General features: G+C 33.3%; 1 protein-coding gene across 1 annotated transcript; it reads right to left on the reverse strand.

Annotated features, from left to right (window-relative positions):
- Positions 1–203: 203 nt before the first annotated feature.
- LOC132753863 (protein FAM234A-like) lies at positions 204–15,858 on the reverse strand. Its single transcript, XM_060744401.1, has 15 exons — positions 15,703–15,858; positions 13,964–14,386; positions 13,499–13,633; positions 9,497–9,688; positions 8,940–9,082; positions 8,129–8,303; positions 7,377–7,521; positions 6,830–6,994; positions 5,766–5,859; positions 4,623–4,817; positions 4,065–4,196; positions 3,391–3,511; positions 2,859–3,029; positions 1,579–1,666; positions 204–508 (listed from the first exon to the last, which is right to left on the reverse strand). The coding sequence occupies exons 1-15, from the start codon at positions 15,707–15,709 to the stop codon at positions 292–294; spliced, it is 2,403 nt and encodes an 800-aa protein (XP_060600384.1). The 5' UTR covers positions 15,710–15,858; the 3' UTR covers positions 204–291.
- Positions 15,859–16,354: the final 496 nt, after the last annotated feature.

Consider the following 16,354-nt stretch of genomic DNA (forward strand, 5'->3'; position numbering starts at 1 on the left):
AGAATTTGACAGCACTTCAACCTAATGTCTAAGTTATTTGCTTATTCATTCTTGTCAAAAAAGAAGTAAGTTAAACATGAAAATATACATAACAATTAACTAAATTCTAAGGTCAAGTGGTCAAACTTATGTCATTCATGCATACCGGAAAATAGCAGTCTAAAATCGGTTTAGACCAAATTTTCAGACAAGGTGAACACCAATAAATGTTTTATATTTTATTTGATTTAGATTTATAAGAATATCATAATATCAAAAAGGGACACAGTTTCAAATCAAGTACATTATTTCTCAAATATGGTAAATACTGTCTCCGCGTGTTCCCATATATCCGCCCCACGGTTGTTTTTCCATCGGTAGAAATTTTAAAGTTGTGATTTTGTTCTCGTTATCAACCCATGCCATTTTCTCGTGCACCGTCACGTTAACTGGGACATAGAGTTCTTTTTTAATTGCATCCTCTAAACTCAGTTTGAAAATATCGACAGTAAACTTCATTTTGACGTACCTGTAAATGAAAAAAATAAAAATGTAGGACGACAGTATGCTTATTTTGTTCATTTAAAATAATAGAAGTAAATGGCTAAATATCAATTAGGTAAACTATTACGAAACTATTTCCCTTATATTTAAAAACTAAATAACGATCTAAACAAATGTGAAATAAACACTTCAGATAACAAAAACCTTTTGCAAATATCATTTTTAGTTTGTTACATTATGCTGTGAATTTTAATAACATAAAGAAAGGTTGTCTAATAACCAGAGGTAATATTCGGTATATATAATGTTACATTACTCTACAAAACGTATGTTAATGATTCACCTTATAATATATCATTCAAACTTTAGATTCATTGACCTGAAAATTATCAACAACTTAGCTGAACCTATTGCAAAAGTAGAGTTAAAGTCAAAAGTTTATGACAAGATGTTTAAATGGTTCTACACCGCACGTCTAAGTTAACGGAAAAACAAACGATTTTTTTATTAATTTTAAAGGAGGAGTGATAGTTAGTATTATAAACTCTATGTCTATAGCCTCTATCAGGTTTTTAAGGCTTCAGCTGTCATTTACATTGTGGTTAAATAAATACAAGACTAAAGTGAGAGAAAACTACTAATGATTCGACTGTTTTACGGTTTCTTTGTTTTGATTAAAAATTTACTAATCACAAAAAAGATGCCAAGATGCCAACTCTTTAACTTCTTCAATTTATGTTTAGTGGTTTGCAAAACTTTGAATTTACAACAGTTCTTTTACAATGTTTTAAGAAGGGTTTAAATATCCAAATTCAAAAATTAAGTTACCAACAGAACAGAGCCGGATATATAGGCGTCTTGCCTTAACTAAACTAGCGGCAATGGTGCGCTCCCTTAGCACCCAATTGAATACACTACCATTACGTCAAACGAGTGAACGGTAGAGAAACGTTCGGCCGATGCACAGGGGAGTAAGGCAACGACTGATCACTAATGGTTCCAGTAAACGGACGGTTAAGTTTTGGACTTGCAAAACGCGCCTCCTTTCACCCCACCAAATAAAACAATGAGAACCAGTTTGAATTAAATGCTTACCTGGCATATTCGTCACGTAAGACGCCAACAGATACCAGATTTACTATAACGTCAAGTTTGCCGTCACCATCGACGTCACCAACAGCACCTTGAGTGATGAAATAATAAGACTTTTATTTGTACATGAAACTAGGTTGCATGTGTTTTGTAGCGTCAATCAAAGAACGTACAAGTGACACGTTTATCCTAGACTGAATTTTTCATTTCAAGACCGATGTGTGAGCACGCGCATCTGCATGTGTGTGCGTGCGCGTGCGCGCGTGTGTGTGAATGCGTGCGTGTGCGTTTTTTTCACTTAAATTTATCTTGTCATTTATGTTATGGCATTGACTTTTACCAGTACATTTGTCCGCACCGCACCATCAATCTATATAAACATTCAATATTGAAAAGGATTACACTTTAGATTTCTACTTAAATATTTCATTAATCATACAATGTATTTATAGCACACGTGATTATAACGATATGTCTTAATTAACAAATTTGTGGTTTTATGTAAACACGTAAATGTGTGTGAGGTCTTGTTCTAAGTTTGAACTTTATATCGGACATTAAAGGCAACATTTTCATTATAAATTGACAATTTCAAAAAAGTAAACGATCAAATGAACTGAATTTTCCAACGGATTATTTAAAGGGATACTCAGGCAAATTAATGACAAAAATATTGAAATGATCTTATGTACTCAAATCACGCTAAAATGACATTTTTTAAAGTCCCAGCATGAATTTCTGTATAAATTCTATATATTTTGGGTTTGAAGCGTAAATATATCTCAATATGTTGAACGAAATTTAGAATCCGACAGAATCACCGAGTAGTTTTAAATCATTTGACAGATTAACGTTTCCAGAGATCACTGTGACAACTTTTGTGAAAACGTGGGTCAAGTTAGAAAACCACCATTTTATTTATTCTTTATAAGGAGAAAGGTTATGTTCCAGTGACTGTTCTTTGCATTCTTTTTGAGGACATTTGCAGAATAATGAATGAAAAAATCAAAATGAAGACATGAAAATTTTGCCTGTGTCTCCCTCTGACATGTATGTGATTGACCTAGCATTGTGATATAAGATATAATCGACGCCGGAAACCAATACATGCATTTTGTCCATGTAAACTGTTATTTTAGTAGTACATGTACTTACAGACACAAAAAAACATCGGTAGCTGTGATAGAAAAAAACATTCATTGAAAAACAACTGATATCTTTATATACAGAAACATATCAGAGGTGGAAAAAAAACATACAAAAATAGTTATAATATAACAAACCTGTTGTGCGTTCATCTGGTTGTGTTAAAATACAAAATGAATCTTTTGTGTTTCCGGTTTGTTTTTCTCGTTTGCCACGAGACCACGGTACTTCATTTTCAGTCATAGTATGATTAGCGCCATATTTCTTTATTGTTTCTTTTACCGCGATCTTGTCCTTCTCTGTTAATTCTAAAAAAAAAAATTTGTTTTGTTGGGGGTTTTGTTTAAAAAAAAAATTCATAGGATAAAAAAACTGTTTTGAGAAGCCTAAATCTAAAAAATACTTTGGATTATATATTTATTTCGTATTGGTATTTCTTCTAAAGAATTTGTGTTATCTTATTATTATTCCGAACATAGTTGTTTTTGGACTTAAAGATTCGTAGGAAAAAACGACAAAATCATGTATGACATAGAGATTTTAAACTCACTTAGACCATTCATAGATTTTAAATTGAAAGAAAGTGTGAACGCCAAAAGAAGCTGCATAAAAGAAAAAGAATTAAAAACATAATACAGAATATGATAGAAGAGTGAGCACACTACTCACTATAAAAATATTTTTCTGATCCTCGTTGCCATAGTTTGATAGGTTTTTTCATCACTGTTCTATCAAGAGCAAATAACTCTGCAAGAAATACTCTCTGATCGCTTTCACATTCTACATAATCCTGAAAAAAATGTAGAAATTAAACATACAAACGTGTACGTGTTTTTGCATATATTAATTATCATTAAAGTAATTTAACCACATCTTAATCTGTAAAATATAACTAAGCCGAACAGTAACAGAGTAAGCCGGCCGTTTTTAAATGGGAAAGTTGAACGTGCGAATACGCAACACAGATATCCAGTTTATTTTTCGCCAAATTATGATCTCGCCAGTCAAAGGTCTTGAAGGTCAGATTTGTCGCTCAAGACATTTCAAAATGAGTGTCCATAATAGCATTTAGCTTTATCTATTCCAAAAATGAGACAACGCCTGCTTGGGCTCACTCTAGCCAGCTAACTATCAAAGATCGAGTTCAACTAGTTAAAATTATTCATAAATAGAAACTTTACAAATCTGCGTCTCTAGGTAGTAAGACTGAAAAATGGCTATAAAATTCTTGGCAATCTCGAACTTGATCAAAGTACATTAGATCTAAGAATTGTTGAACTTCAAACTTGCTTCTAGAATGATCTTTCCATTAAAATGAGTATTCATCTGCAACAATGTTGTACCTTGTCAATAACTGCACGGTTATATCTAAAATGACTATCCTGAAGTAAAATTCCCTCTTGATCTTCATTCTCCGCCGTGATTTCGGTGTCCTCGAGTGTCCAGTCTCCATTATCAGTCACTCTCTTGTTTATCTATTACGAAAGAAAATTAATTTGTGGAAAATAACAGATGATTAAGACTTTATGCTAATGAATAACACTAAATGGTATTTTTTCAATATCTTAAAAACGAACGGTATGCGCAACAGAAGATAAATTTTAACATAATGTGACACGTCATTAATATATAGTTATACATTTCACTGTAATTATTATGTTATTAAAATTACAAAAAAATGAAGTACAAAAATTCATACAAATGTACTGAACTGAAATACATAAACATAAGATCTATATTATTCTCATTGAATAGGTCGTCTTTTGTATCTCTCAGAGATCCTGAGCTGTAGAGATCCAGGCTGTAAAGATTTCACACAATTGACGAATTGTAGCTGTAAAAATAAGTGGTTCAAAGTGAATTATGACGGTGCATTGATTTCTTCCTTCCTCACAACTTACAATTCTTTGTATTCCCGTGGCCCCATGAATGGCCCCTGTGTTTCTTAGGTCATGGCCCTCTCTACCCTGTGCCCTAAATATAAATACATCTCTATTTCTTGCAGTGGTTCTAGCCACAAGATCCGACGACACGTCATATTTGTTTGTCGTTAAATTCCACAAAATACTGCCGTCACGACCATCTATGATAACTGTCTGTGTAAAATAATGTGTAGAACATCGTCAATTTATACTTCATGGACATAAACGTGTACATAATATAAATTTATTTAAAACGGAATAAGAAAACAAAATAATCACAAAGTGAAACAAGCGACATTAATTGTCACAAACAAGGTTCCCGCCAATAATAGGTTGAATTGGTTTAATTAGAATTATTGGACATACTGAACTCAGAATGGTATTCCACTATTATTTACAAATAAAAAATAGTTTCCTCAAATATCAAATCACAAAACTATAACAAATAATTATGTGCCGTGGAATTTAAAAGACAACGAAAAATGAAATGAATGAAATGAATAGAAAAATTGTACACAAAGAGTATTTCTCTATATATCACACCTGTAAAAAGTGCCAAATTTCGGCAAAACAATAATGACCGAATCACAAAACCCTGATAATATGCACTATTCACTTTGTGAAATTTTTCAGTGAAAGTTTTGGTGAAATGCCTTGAAAATTGCGCACACTATAGTTTTTCTCAATATGAAACATGTGTGAAAAAAAGTGCCAAAAATAATAAAATCACTAAACACCGACAATACGCGCATAAAGACATGGTACTCCACCTGACAACACTTGTGTGAATGTTTGGTAGAAATGTAGAAAAATTTCCGACGGCGGACAGTTTCCAATTTAATATCCAGTACATTTGATTTTCTTTTAGAAAACCCCTTGTATAAAATCGTAATTATCATATTAATAGACAAGAATAAATATGAAGACTAATAAGGATCACATATACTAAAATACTAGTTTGTATGAAGGAAAATCAATTCGGATACCCGAACATATCTGTATAATAGATAAAAAAAAATCGAAACAAAAACCGAAGTCATCTCTTCAAACTTGTGTTAGTACTTGCATGTAAATATTGCTCATGCCATAAGAAATACTTGTGATAAGTTTAAAAATAGTTACATCTGTTGAGTTATAAAACGGCCATGCTCCGACACTCCAATGAACCATGAAATCTATGACGTCATCGTCGTTAAAATATCCCGGCGCAGGCGTACTGGTTACAATAAATAAATATTTATAGATAGTGTAATATTATTTTAACATTTTAATAAAAAAAATCATTCTGAAAGTGTGAATATTTTATTGAAGACACACTAGGTACTTTTACATAAGTAAGCTGGTACACTGTTATATGTAGTATAATTGAAATAAAATAGTAACAATGCACGGAAGGGCACCTGAGGTCTTCCCCCTCCAGTAAGACTGGAGCATCGCCATATGACCTATACTGTGTCGGTGCGACGGAAATCCAAAATCAAACAAACTGAATGTATTATTTTTCGATTCAATATACTAAAAATAAAACAAATTCTGGGTTTTCTTTTTTCTTTTTTAAAAACAACATACATGAAAAGACATTCCATATATTGCACACTTATGTGTCATTTGAATCAACTGAACAACCCATTCTTTCCCTATTCTGAGCGATACATTTATTTATAATCAGCAAGGCTACAATTTATTGTTCGTTAAAACGTATTCAAATAAGTCATATTTTAGTCATAAATATGTAAAACTTAAAGATTCACAAATCTTTATTTGACGCCATAACTTTGTTCAAGAATCAATATGGATTTACCACGACTCACTAAATAAATACAAAGAATTCTTTTTTATTGAAAACCATAGTTATAAACATATTTGCAGAATTGTAAGAGAAATTTTATTTTTATAATTTCAGTGTCAGTTATTATAGAAAAACCTGTTAGCTGATCGGAAAGTGGCAGTACGGGGATACCAATTCCAATAATTTTTATTAGAGATTGACTCATAGCAAATGCCTTCCCTTCGCATCTGATTGGTTGCATTTTGCACATATAAATTGACAACTGATCATGATATGACACACTTATCACACAGGTGCTCTATCTCTGATTCACTGCAAACAACCCATTCTTATAACCCCATATCTCTGAGCGATAATATATATTTATTAAACTCAGCAGAGAGAAACTGACAATTACCTATATGATTCCCTGTCCTCGAACTGTATTTTCCACATAGGTGCTAGTGTTTCACCGTCATACAATATCATAATACCATTAAAAGAATTCACCAAAATATCATTGACGCCATCTTTGTTCATGTCAATCAATACTGGAGGTACCATCACTCCCTTTCTCTCACTCCTGAATAAAATACATAAGAAATACAATGAAATTGTATAGAAGTAGAATTTTTTCATAGTATTTTGGAAATAAGTGCACATAAAATTATTTGAATACATTTTAATCGTTTAAGTGTCATTTTTTTTTTCAAAAATTTATATATTGTCATCCTTTCCACCAGATTTTTCACGCAATTGAAAGAACTTAAGCTTCGTTGAGGAGGGCGCAATGTTAAACCGAGACAAGGACTCGAACTTGTATAAATTCTACGTTCTCGAATTTCCTAACATTCGGCTAAATTGACAAACACATTTACAATAAGGCTAATAAGTATTACATTTTATTATTCTTTTATATTAATTCATTTAAAAAAAGGGAAAACAACTATAACGCAATAATTTACTTTAATAACATTATGGAACCATCTGCATTCGGTTTTTTGAATCCCCACTGAGTATATTGTCCTTGAGTATTCGGAACGGGATGATCACGTGACAAACCTCTGACGTGACGATAGAAATCCGGAAGTGACATGGCCAATAGCTCACCTTTGAAAACAAAGTGTTTTGTTTTTAACTTTGCAAGCTGACACCGTGATTGGACATTCAAACAAAATATATCAGTAAAACAGGTTACCGACTGATAGCTTAATTGTGTTTTTCGTTAGGAGTTCTGTGAGCTCAAATAATGAATGACAAGATGCATGGGCGTTGATTTATAATTAATTAACAAATATGTCTTAACTAATTAGGAAAGGTTCAATATAAAGCACCATGGTCGTAAACACACAATAAACTCGAACTCCCATTCCTTAAAATGAGAGACAGGCAGGTACACAGATAGGACCACGAGAGAACAATCTCCTGAAGTTCATCTAAATTATACACAAGTCTGACATGGCAAGCAAGAATTGGTAAATTCGCACATTGCACAATTTCATTATCCCTCGTGTACAAATTCCATTAAACCGAGTCTGCAATTTTCATGTTATTTTGCTGTTATTAATATTTCAGAGGCATCACCTTTTTCAGTTCTTAAGTTTTGTTATTATTATTATGTTATCTAATAACTGCACTGATTCAGGACGTACTCTACTCGTTAACAGCAGATGTGTAAAGAAAAGAAAACATAAAATTAGACCGAATGAGAACCTACCATCGACTGTCTCACCACCAGTCCCTATCAACACGTATTGTGATCCGTCTTTACGCTTATGTATAACCGGTGACATGTAGGATTCCTTTTCGTTAGGAGTTTTGAAGTACGTGCCGATAGCTTTTCCAGTTCTGCCTGACACCAAAATGATATGGTTTGACTTTCTGTGAGTTATCTAGGAATAAAAACAACATTAAGACTGCTTTAAAAATAGAAATTTGTCTGATAATTGATACATGTATATCTATAGGATGTGTATTTAAATAATATCAAAGTTATAATTATAAAAAATAGATGTACTTTTGTATAATGTTTTGGGATATATTTGTCCATTTGGTTTTGCATATATTCAATATAGAACCTAATACGAGTTCCAAACAGAAAATGATTGTAAAAGTGATGCGTGATCCATCTGCAGAAAAATGAGTACATGTATGAATTAGTACTTCAAAAATATGTTATTATTAAATCAAGTGTGTATTTACGTTTTTTTTGCTGTAGATATTTGCCAAATAAAATTATTGCGTTGAAACATTCGTCCACATTTTTTAAATTAGAAACAAGGAACCTTTTTGATAATATAAAACCAGTTAAATATCTTTATATAGCACAATTACTTCAATAATTCTTCATGATGCTAAACCTAGCAGATCTTCAAATACCATATCAGCAAAATGCCAAGCTTCAATCTTTAACAAAATTTAAGCCAGTATGTGGCAATTTAGATATTATTTCATTCAAAAGCCTTTACTATGTTGAATAAATCGGTTTTGGCTCGATAACAAATTTTATCCGGTAAAGGGCTACTCACTTCTGCAGCGACAGTAGGGTCGCCGCCATGGGCGATAATTAAGTCTGCCACCCCATCATCATCGAGGTCTGGGACGGCAGCGGGTGCGTATATATTCCAACCACGATTAACATAACGTTCGTCACCAACCCATAATGTTTTACCTGTGAGATAAAGACAAGGGTCACGAAATTTATCCCATTAATCGAGGAATATATGATACTCTTTTATAATGATTTAATTGGTAGAAGATGTTGCAGTAAATCAAGTATAAAACACACTCAACTGAATAAAAACCAAATTTTGAAAAAGCATTTATGTCAAACACAATGAACGTTTTTTTTTAAATCAACTCACTTAGTTTGGTCAACGTTTAACATGACTGCAGAAAGATATCTATATTTATAGCAAAACTTTAAAAAAAAAACTCAAGGTAAATGCAAACAAGCTGTGAATACCAACTCAAAAATTGGAACAACTGGGAAAAGGGGTTTATTTGGGTAGATGACTGAAACTTGACAAATAAGAAAATAATTGCACAGCTATACAACATGCAGTAACTTATAATGGATTTATACCATTCAGAGGATCAATGGCACTGATAGAGCCAAGTCTGCCTGTTGCTATACAATCATCTTTCCCGTCCTGATTGACATCGATGCCGTGACATAGAAGTTCGAACACCTCGGCGTAGGCGGAGGCTTTCCAGAGGAGTTTGCCGTCCCTGCCACGTAGCGCGACAACAGCCCCGGCACATGGAAGTTTCATGCCTAATATGAACAGAGGTTAAGGAATTAGATGCCTAATGCAGAAGCTCTTTTCTGAAGAGTATTAGTTTTCAGTGAGTTAGCCTGGCTCTACTGGAAGCAATTTTTTATGCCACCGCAGCATCTGCGATGCGGTGGCATATAGCGATTCACCTGTGTGTGTGTGTGTTGGTGTGTGTGTTTGTGTGTGTGTTATATAGATTATATAGTGAACTTAAAAAATCTTCTTGTGAAAAACCACTAGTCCAATTTCAACCAAACTTGGCAGGATTGTTCCTTGGGTGAAAGGCTTCCAAAGTTGTTCAAAGAATTTCATTCCATGCAGAAATCTGGTTGCCATGGCAACCAAAAGGAATTATAAGAATAAATTTAAAAAATCTTCTTGTAAAGACCCAAAAGGCCTAGAGCTTAGATATTTTGCATAAGTCATTGTCTGGTAGACCTCTAACAAGATTGTTCAAATTATAGCCCTGGGGTCAAAATTGGCCCCGCCCCAGGGGTGATTGATTTTCAATATGTACACATAGTAAAAACTTTAAATACCTTCTTGTAAAAGCCCAAAAGGCCTAGAGCTTAGATATTTTGCATAAGGCATCGACTGGAAGATCCTTACCAAGATTGTTCAAATTATAGCCCTTGGGTCAAAATCGGCCCCGCCCCGGGGTCATTGATTTTCACTATATGTACATATAGTAAAAACTTAAAACACCTTCTTGTAAAGACCCAAAAGGCCTAGAGCTTAGATATTTTGTATAAGGCATTGTCTGGTAGACCTCTACCAAGATTGCTCAAATTAATAGCCCTTGGTAAAAATCGGCCCGCACCGGGGGTCATTGGTTTCCTTATATGTATATAGTAAAAAATTATAGTAAAAACTTCAAAAAAAAATTCTTCTAGCAATTGACAAATGCTAGAGGTTAGATATTTTGCATGAAACATTGTGTAGTAAAACCTCTAGCAAGATTGTTCAAATTATAGCCCTGGGGTCAAAATTGCCCCTGCCCTGGGGGTCATTGATTTCAATTGATACATATAGTGAAAAATCAAAAAAATCTTATTGTCTGAAGGTACAAGGCTTAGAGCTTAATATTTGTTAAATAATATCATCTAAAGGTACTTTACAAAAGTTATTCAAATTTTGCCTCTTGTGTCTAAATTAGCCCCGCCCCCGGGGGCCATGGGTTTTCCTTATATGTATATAGTAAAAACCTAAAAAATCATCTTCTCTAAATTTACAAAGGCTAGAGTTAAGATATTTTGCATGAAACATTGTGTAGTGAACCTCTTGCAAGATTGTTCCAATTATAGCCCAAGGGGTCAAAATTGGTTCCGCCCCGGGGGTCATTGATGTTCATTATGTACATATAGTGAAAAAATAAAAAAAAAAATTGTCTGAAGGTACAAGGCATAGAGCTTTGATGTTTGATATATAATATCATTTATAGGTCCTCCACCAAAGTTGTTCAAATTTTTCCCCTGGTGTCAAAATTGGCCCTGCCCGGGACAGTGATTTTCATTATGTACACATAGTAAAAACAGAAAATAAAACAAATGTTTTCTGAATGTGAGAAAGCTATAGCTTAGATATTTGACTTGAAATGTTGTTTGGTGGACCTGTATCAAGATTGTTTTGAATTAAAGCCTTGGGTCAAAATTATGCCTTGCCCAAGGGGACAGTGACCTACTTTCTTGTCCTTTGATGTACAGCAATGACATTTTGACCATGTGCACAGTTTTAGTTGTAAAATTGAACTTTGATATCAGGTGACCTAGATTTTGATGATGTGACCTACTTTCTTGTCCTTTGATGTACAGCTATAAAATTTGAACCATGCGGTGGCATAGCATTTTTTCTCAAATGCAATCTTGTTTTTTTTTTTTTTTTTTTTTTTTGGTTCTTTGGTTCCCTTTTATTCCTTTTGACTGGTCAGAAAATGGTTTTCATTTTTTATCTTTTTTTTTTCTTTTTTAATTTTGATTTAAGATATATTTGCACAATTATATGTAACTTTTTAGTGGTAAAGTTAGTGAAAATAGGGTAGTTTTACAAATTTAAATGTTTATAATTCTAAATCTGGACGGTAAAATCCTCCTTATTTTTCTATAAATTGGTTCGGAATTGTATCTTGATAATCATTGTATGAGCCGTGTCACGACAATACCAACATAATGCGTTTGCGACCAGCATGGATCCAGACCAGCCTGCGCATCCGCGCAGTCTGATCAGGATCCATGCTGTTCGCTTACCAACCCTATAACAAGTAGAGAAACTGATAGCGAACAGCATGGATCCTGATCAGACTGCGCGGATGCAAACCTATTATGTTTGCAAACCTATTATGTTGGTTTTGTCGTGACGCGGCTCATATGAAGATATTAGGATGCCCCCATTGATAGATGACAAATATGACAGATTTTTTGAACCCACCCTCTTTTTTTCATCAAATTTGACACATATCTGTATCGATTAACCTTTTATTCAAATATGCTTTTCGTTGGGTTTGTTTCTTTTCATTTTAAAACTATGGGTGTTTCTTACCAATTCTTAAAGGTACATAAAGATGAAATAAGTAACTCTGTTCTTTAACTCATGAAAACAAACAAGTTTGTTTTTGTAATTTTATATAACTGAAACTAAATTCATGAATATCTTACAAAACAAGATTGTAAACGTTTGTTCTTTTTTCTTCTTTTTATTTAATTTATCAAAAATTTGATAATGTTTAATTATGTAAAGATTTAAATATATTTTGAAACATTGTCAATTATACATCTTATACCTTAAAATAATTACAGTGTATATAATTAAACTTCTTCGGAAGATCACCTCGCAAGAAAGACATGTTTAGAAAATCATCACTAAGACTTAACAAATTAACCGGTTTTTCTGTCATTCAGGTTTCTCTTCAGGATATTAAACCAACGTTTTTAATGGGTTTTTTTTCCTCTTGAGAAGTCTTTTATAATATTTGAAATTAGGTTTAAAAAGTATACGATGCTTATAACCGGAAAAGTGCTGGATGGGAAATAATCTGTCAGAAATGTAGCAAAATGTTAACAAAGTGGCATTTTCACTTCCATACAATATACTAAATCACTACAAGTGTACTAATTTCCTAACAGCAAAGGGAAAAAAAGATGGTTCAGTTACATGGCCAATTAGTGCTTTTAAAGGCCCAATATGCCTCAGAAATGCAATCATTTTTTGTTTTCTCAAAAACTTCTTTTTTGTTTTGGTGTCTTGTTACAGTTTCCAAACAAATACTTTTTTCCACATATATGAATTGCTTTCTTTGCTCTGTTTGCAATTAGTATAATTACAGTGAATAAGTGTTTGTATAGGAGTCAAAATACTGTTTTGTTTACATTGTACTAACTTTATGACACGTCCAGTGCTACTTTCTTTAGTTGTAAAACATCTTACATACTCTAAATCCATTATTATAACATTATTAAACACATGTTTAACATTTTCAAACAATTTTAAAAAATATGCATTACTGAGGCATAATGTGACTTGTTACATTATATCAAAACCAAAATGTTTTGTTAATGAAATACAAATGTATTTATAATAGCATTTTGGGGATAATTGGCCCTTTACCTTGCAGGAACTGAAAATGGTCAGTATAGAGCTAGACAAGCCTGCGCATCCAAGCTCTAAACTGTTGGGTGCCTGACTTTAATATTTTCTTTTTTAATTACAAAAAATTGAAAGAGGTCATTTCAAAACATTTCAAAAATGAATCTAAAGAAGTCCATTTAAGAAATTCTGCAGACTTGAATATTGAAATATATTCATCATATGTTTACCGTTATTCCTGCAGAATTCTGCCATATCTGATTCCGTCACCATCGTAGTGACGTCTTTACCAAGTGCTATTCCCGCCACAATATCCAGAACGCCGTCCTGATCCACGTCCACCAGACGAATACATGATTCGGTACCTGCAATACACAATTTGGATGTATACTTATAAATGTAGAAATATTGTATGAAATAAAATATTGTTACTTACACAAACTAATAACTATTTTCTTAACGTATAACTTATATTTTTGTGAATAGTAAAAATACTTAATGCCTGAATAATGTACGATTCTGCTACAACGAAATGTGAGTACGATACGTAAAGTTCAGCGTTATTTCATTACGTGAATTATTTAGTAGGTACTCGCATAAATTAATGCAATACCACTTGTTGTCTTCTGCGTAACAATGATATGCCTGTTAATGTAAAATCTTGCTAACATTTACAGATAAAATAATATGTATACCCCAATCCGTCATTTTCGTTCTCCAATTTTCAGATCTTTTTCGAAATGATACATCAGGCTTAACTTCCACAACACTTGTCATTGTTGTACCTTTGCCAAATGGAGTCATAAACCCAACAAAATAACCAACTCCAAATAACAAGAGCATAGAGGCAAAAAATACAGCTGCACGTGTTGGTGTACACAGCGTTCCATCTGAATCTCGGCGTCTGTTTCTGGACCTGGAATATTCATAAGGTGTTCCATTGCGCACTTTTCTCTTTTTATTCAACAAAGCGTCAGTGTCATGAATTTCAACATCGGGCGCGTTCATACCGGAAGTGGGAATTGTCGGCTGATACATGGACGGATCTTCGTCGTCTGCGTTCCAGTCTTCATCGCTATTTTCACCCATAGGCAGCAGATGGTTATATTGTGTGGCGTCTGAATTTACATGTGCATTGTAATGAGGTATGATTCTTTTTATGTAGTTAGACAAAATTTGATATATAGAGGATGTTCAAGTTTCTTCTATAAATACAGGATTGATTTTAATCGAGTGGAATAAAAATATGATAATTTTCATACCACAAGAAAAAAACTTGAATTTTCTGTTTATTATATATTCTTTTTCTCTTTTTTAACCCAATGAATAGGAAGAATTGCCTTTTAATTTTGTGTATTGGCTGAATTGAGAAGAAAGTAGTCCGGCAAGACATCAGTGAAAATACGGAAAATATGTTTCACTGCAGTGAAAAATAATCTTTTACAGTGTATATACGGAAAAAAATAATGCATTTGATTCCATCATTTCATTTATAAGTATATGATAAAAAGCTATTTTCCGTCTAGAGTTTACAAATTTTTTCTTTTATTTATGACGAAGAAAACTTCTAAAATGCCTGTTTGGAAGAACTATTTTTGATTTTTTCTTTAAGGATAATAGCGGATGCAAAACACCATTGCTAAACTATTATAACCGTACTTGAAATAGCAGAATTATGTTTTTATATTTTGCTCTTGAACAACATTTAATTCGGTTCACGTACAATATTCGTGCACATTCTATGTTTCAACCCTTTCCAGAATAACATGGAAACAAGTAAAAAAAAAAGGAAACTGGATCACAGCCGCTATTAGGCTACATTTACAAGACACCAAATCGAGAATGAACACTTTTTTATTCATGTACATATTGTTGCTAAAATTATACTTTACGAATATGTGCATGGATCGAGGAAAATGAACTTGAAATTAATTAAATGGCAAAATATGTATCCCTTTTCTAGTAATGGAGTTAACAATCATTTGAGCCGTGTCATGTCAAAACCAACATAGTGCGTTTGCGACCAGCATGGATGCAGACCAGCCTGCGCATCCGCGCAGTCTGATCAGGATCCATGCTGTTCGCTTACAATCCCTATTACAAGTAGAGAAACTGAAAGCGAACAGCATGGATCCTGATCAGACTGCGCGGAGGCGCAGACTGTTCTGGATCCATGCTGGTCGCAAATCCACTATGTTGGTTTTGTCATGACGCGGCTCATTTGTATTACAAGTAATTTCTGTCCTTTCGCCTATAAATAGATTAGCTTTTATGTCGTTTTTAACTAAATTAAATCAATTTCAGTACACGACAAATGGACATATCAAACTTAAAAATTAAAATGCGTGTGTATTTCAAAATGGAAATACAAATTATTTTTAAGAAATAACAAAGAAAACAGTAAAAACAATTACATTTTAAGAAAGTGGCTTACCTGTCATAGTGGGTTAGGTCATTAAAAAAATCTCACTCGTCAATTTGTCCGTATTTCTCAATAATTTATGTAAGCAATTATATTATGTATCGTATATTTAGCGTTGAACCCTGAAATCTAGATTGCAGATACATATTAGGACCAAATACAGAACGAGATAAACTTTGACTTTTCACCTCTACCATCTGTTTCATTCCCATAGTTCAAAATCTGATTATGTGTTCACGGACATCATTAACCAAATCTTGCACTCAGTGTTTTCATAAGAGCTTTGAGTTTTAATCCTTAACCTGGCGGGATCGGAGATGATCGGTCTTTTACATTATAATTGTAATTCCTTAAACATTGAATGATTACATATATACTCGTGTATATCTCGAATACACTGGACAGTTAATTGACATTGCTCAAGATGATGACTTTTTTCTCTGTAGATGTTAAATGACAAGAAATTTTGTTGTTTCTGATCACTAAAAACCGACATTTGAGCTGCGTCACGACAAAACCAACATAATGGGTTTGCGACCAGCATGGATCCAGACCAGCCTGCGCATCTGCGCAGTCTGATCAGGATCCATAGTCTGATCAGGATCCATGCTGTTCGCTATCAGTTTCTTTACTGTAAGCGAAAAGCATGGATCCTGATCAGACT

The sequence above is a fragment of the Ruditapes philippinarum genome, unplaced genomic scaffold (genome assembly GCF_026571515.1).
Source record: "Ruditapes philippinarum isolate M1 unplaced genomic scaffold, ASM2657151v2 ctg3770_1_1_1_1, whole genome shotgun sequence".
NCBI classification, from domain to species: domain Eukaryota; kingdom Metazoa; phylum Mollusca; class Bivalvia; order Venerida; family Veneridae; genus Ruditapes; species Ruditapes philippinarum.

Excerpts from the sequence above, each read along its gene's own strand:
- LOC132753863 (XM_060744401.1), bottom strand. Across the intron at positions 5,860-6,829 it reads GAGGACAGGGAATCATATAG|TACGCCTGCGCCGGGATATT; the intron begins GTAATTGTCAGT and ends TATTGTAACCAG. Across the intron at positions 509-1,578 it reads TTACGTGACGAATATGCCAG|GTACGTCAAAATGAAGTTTA; the intron begins GTAAGCATTTAA and ends TTTCATTTACAG.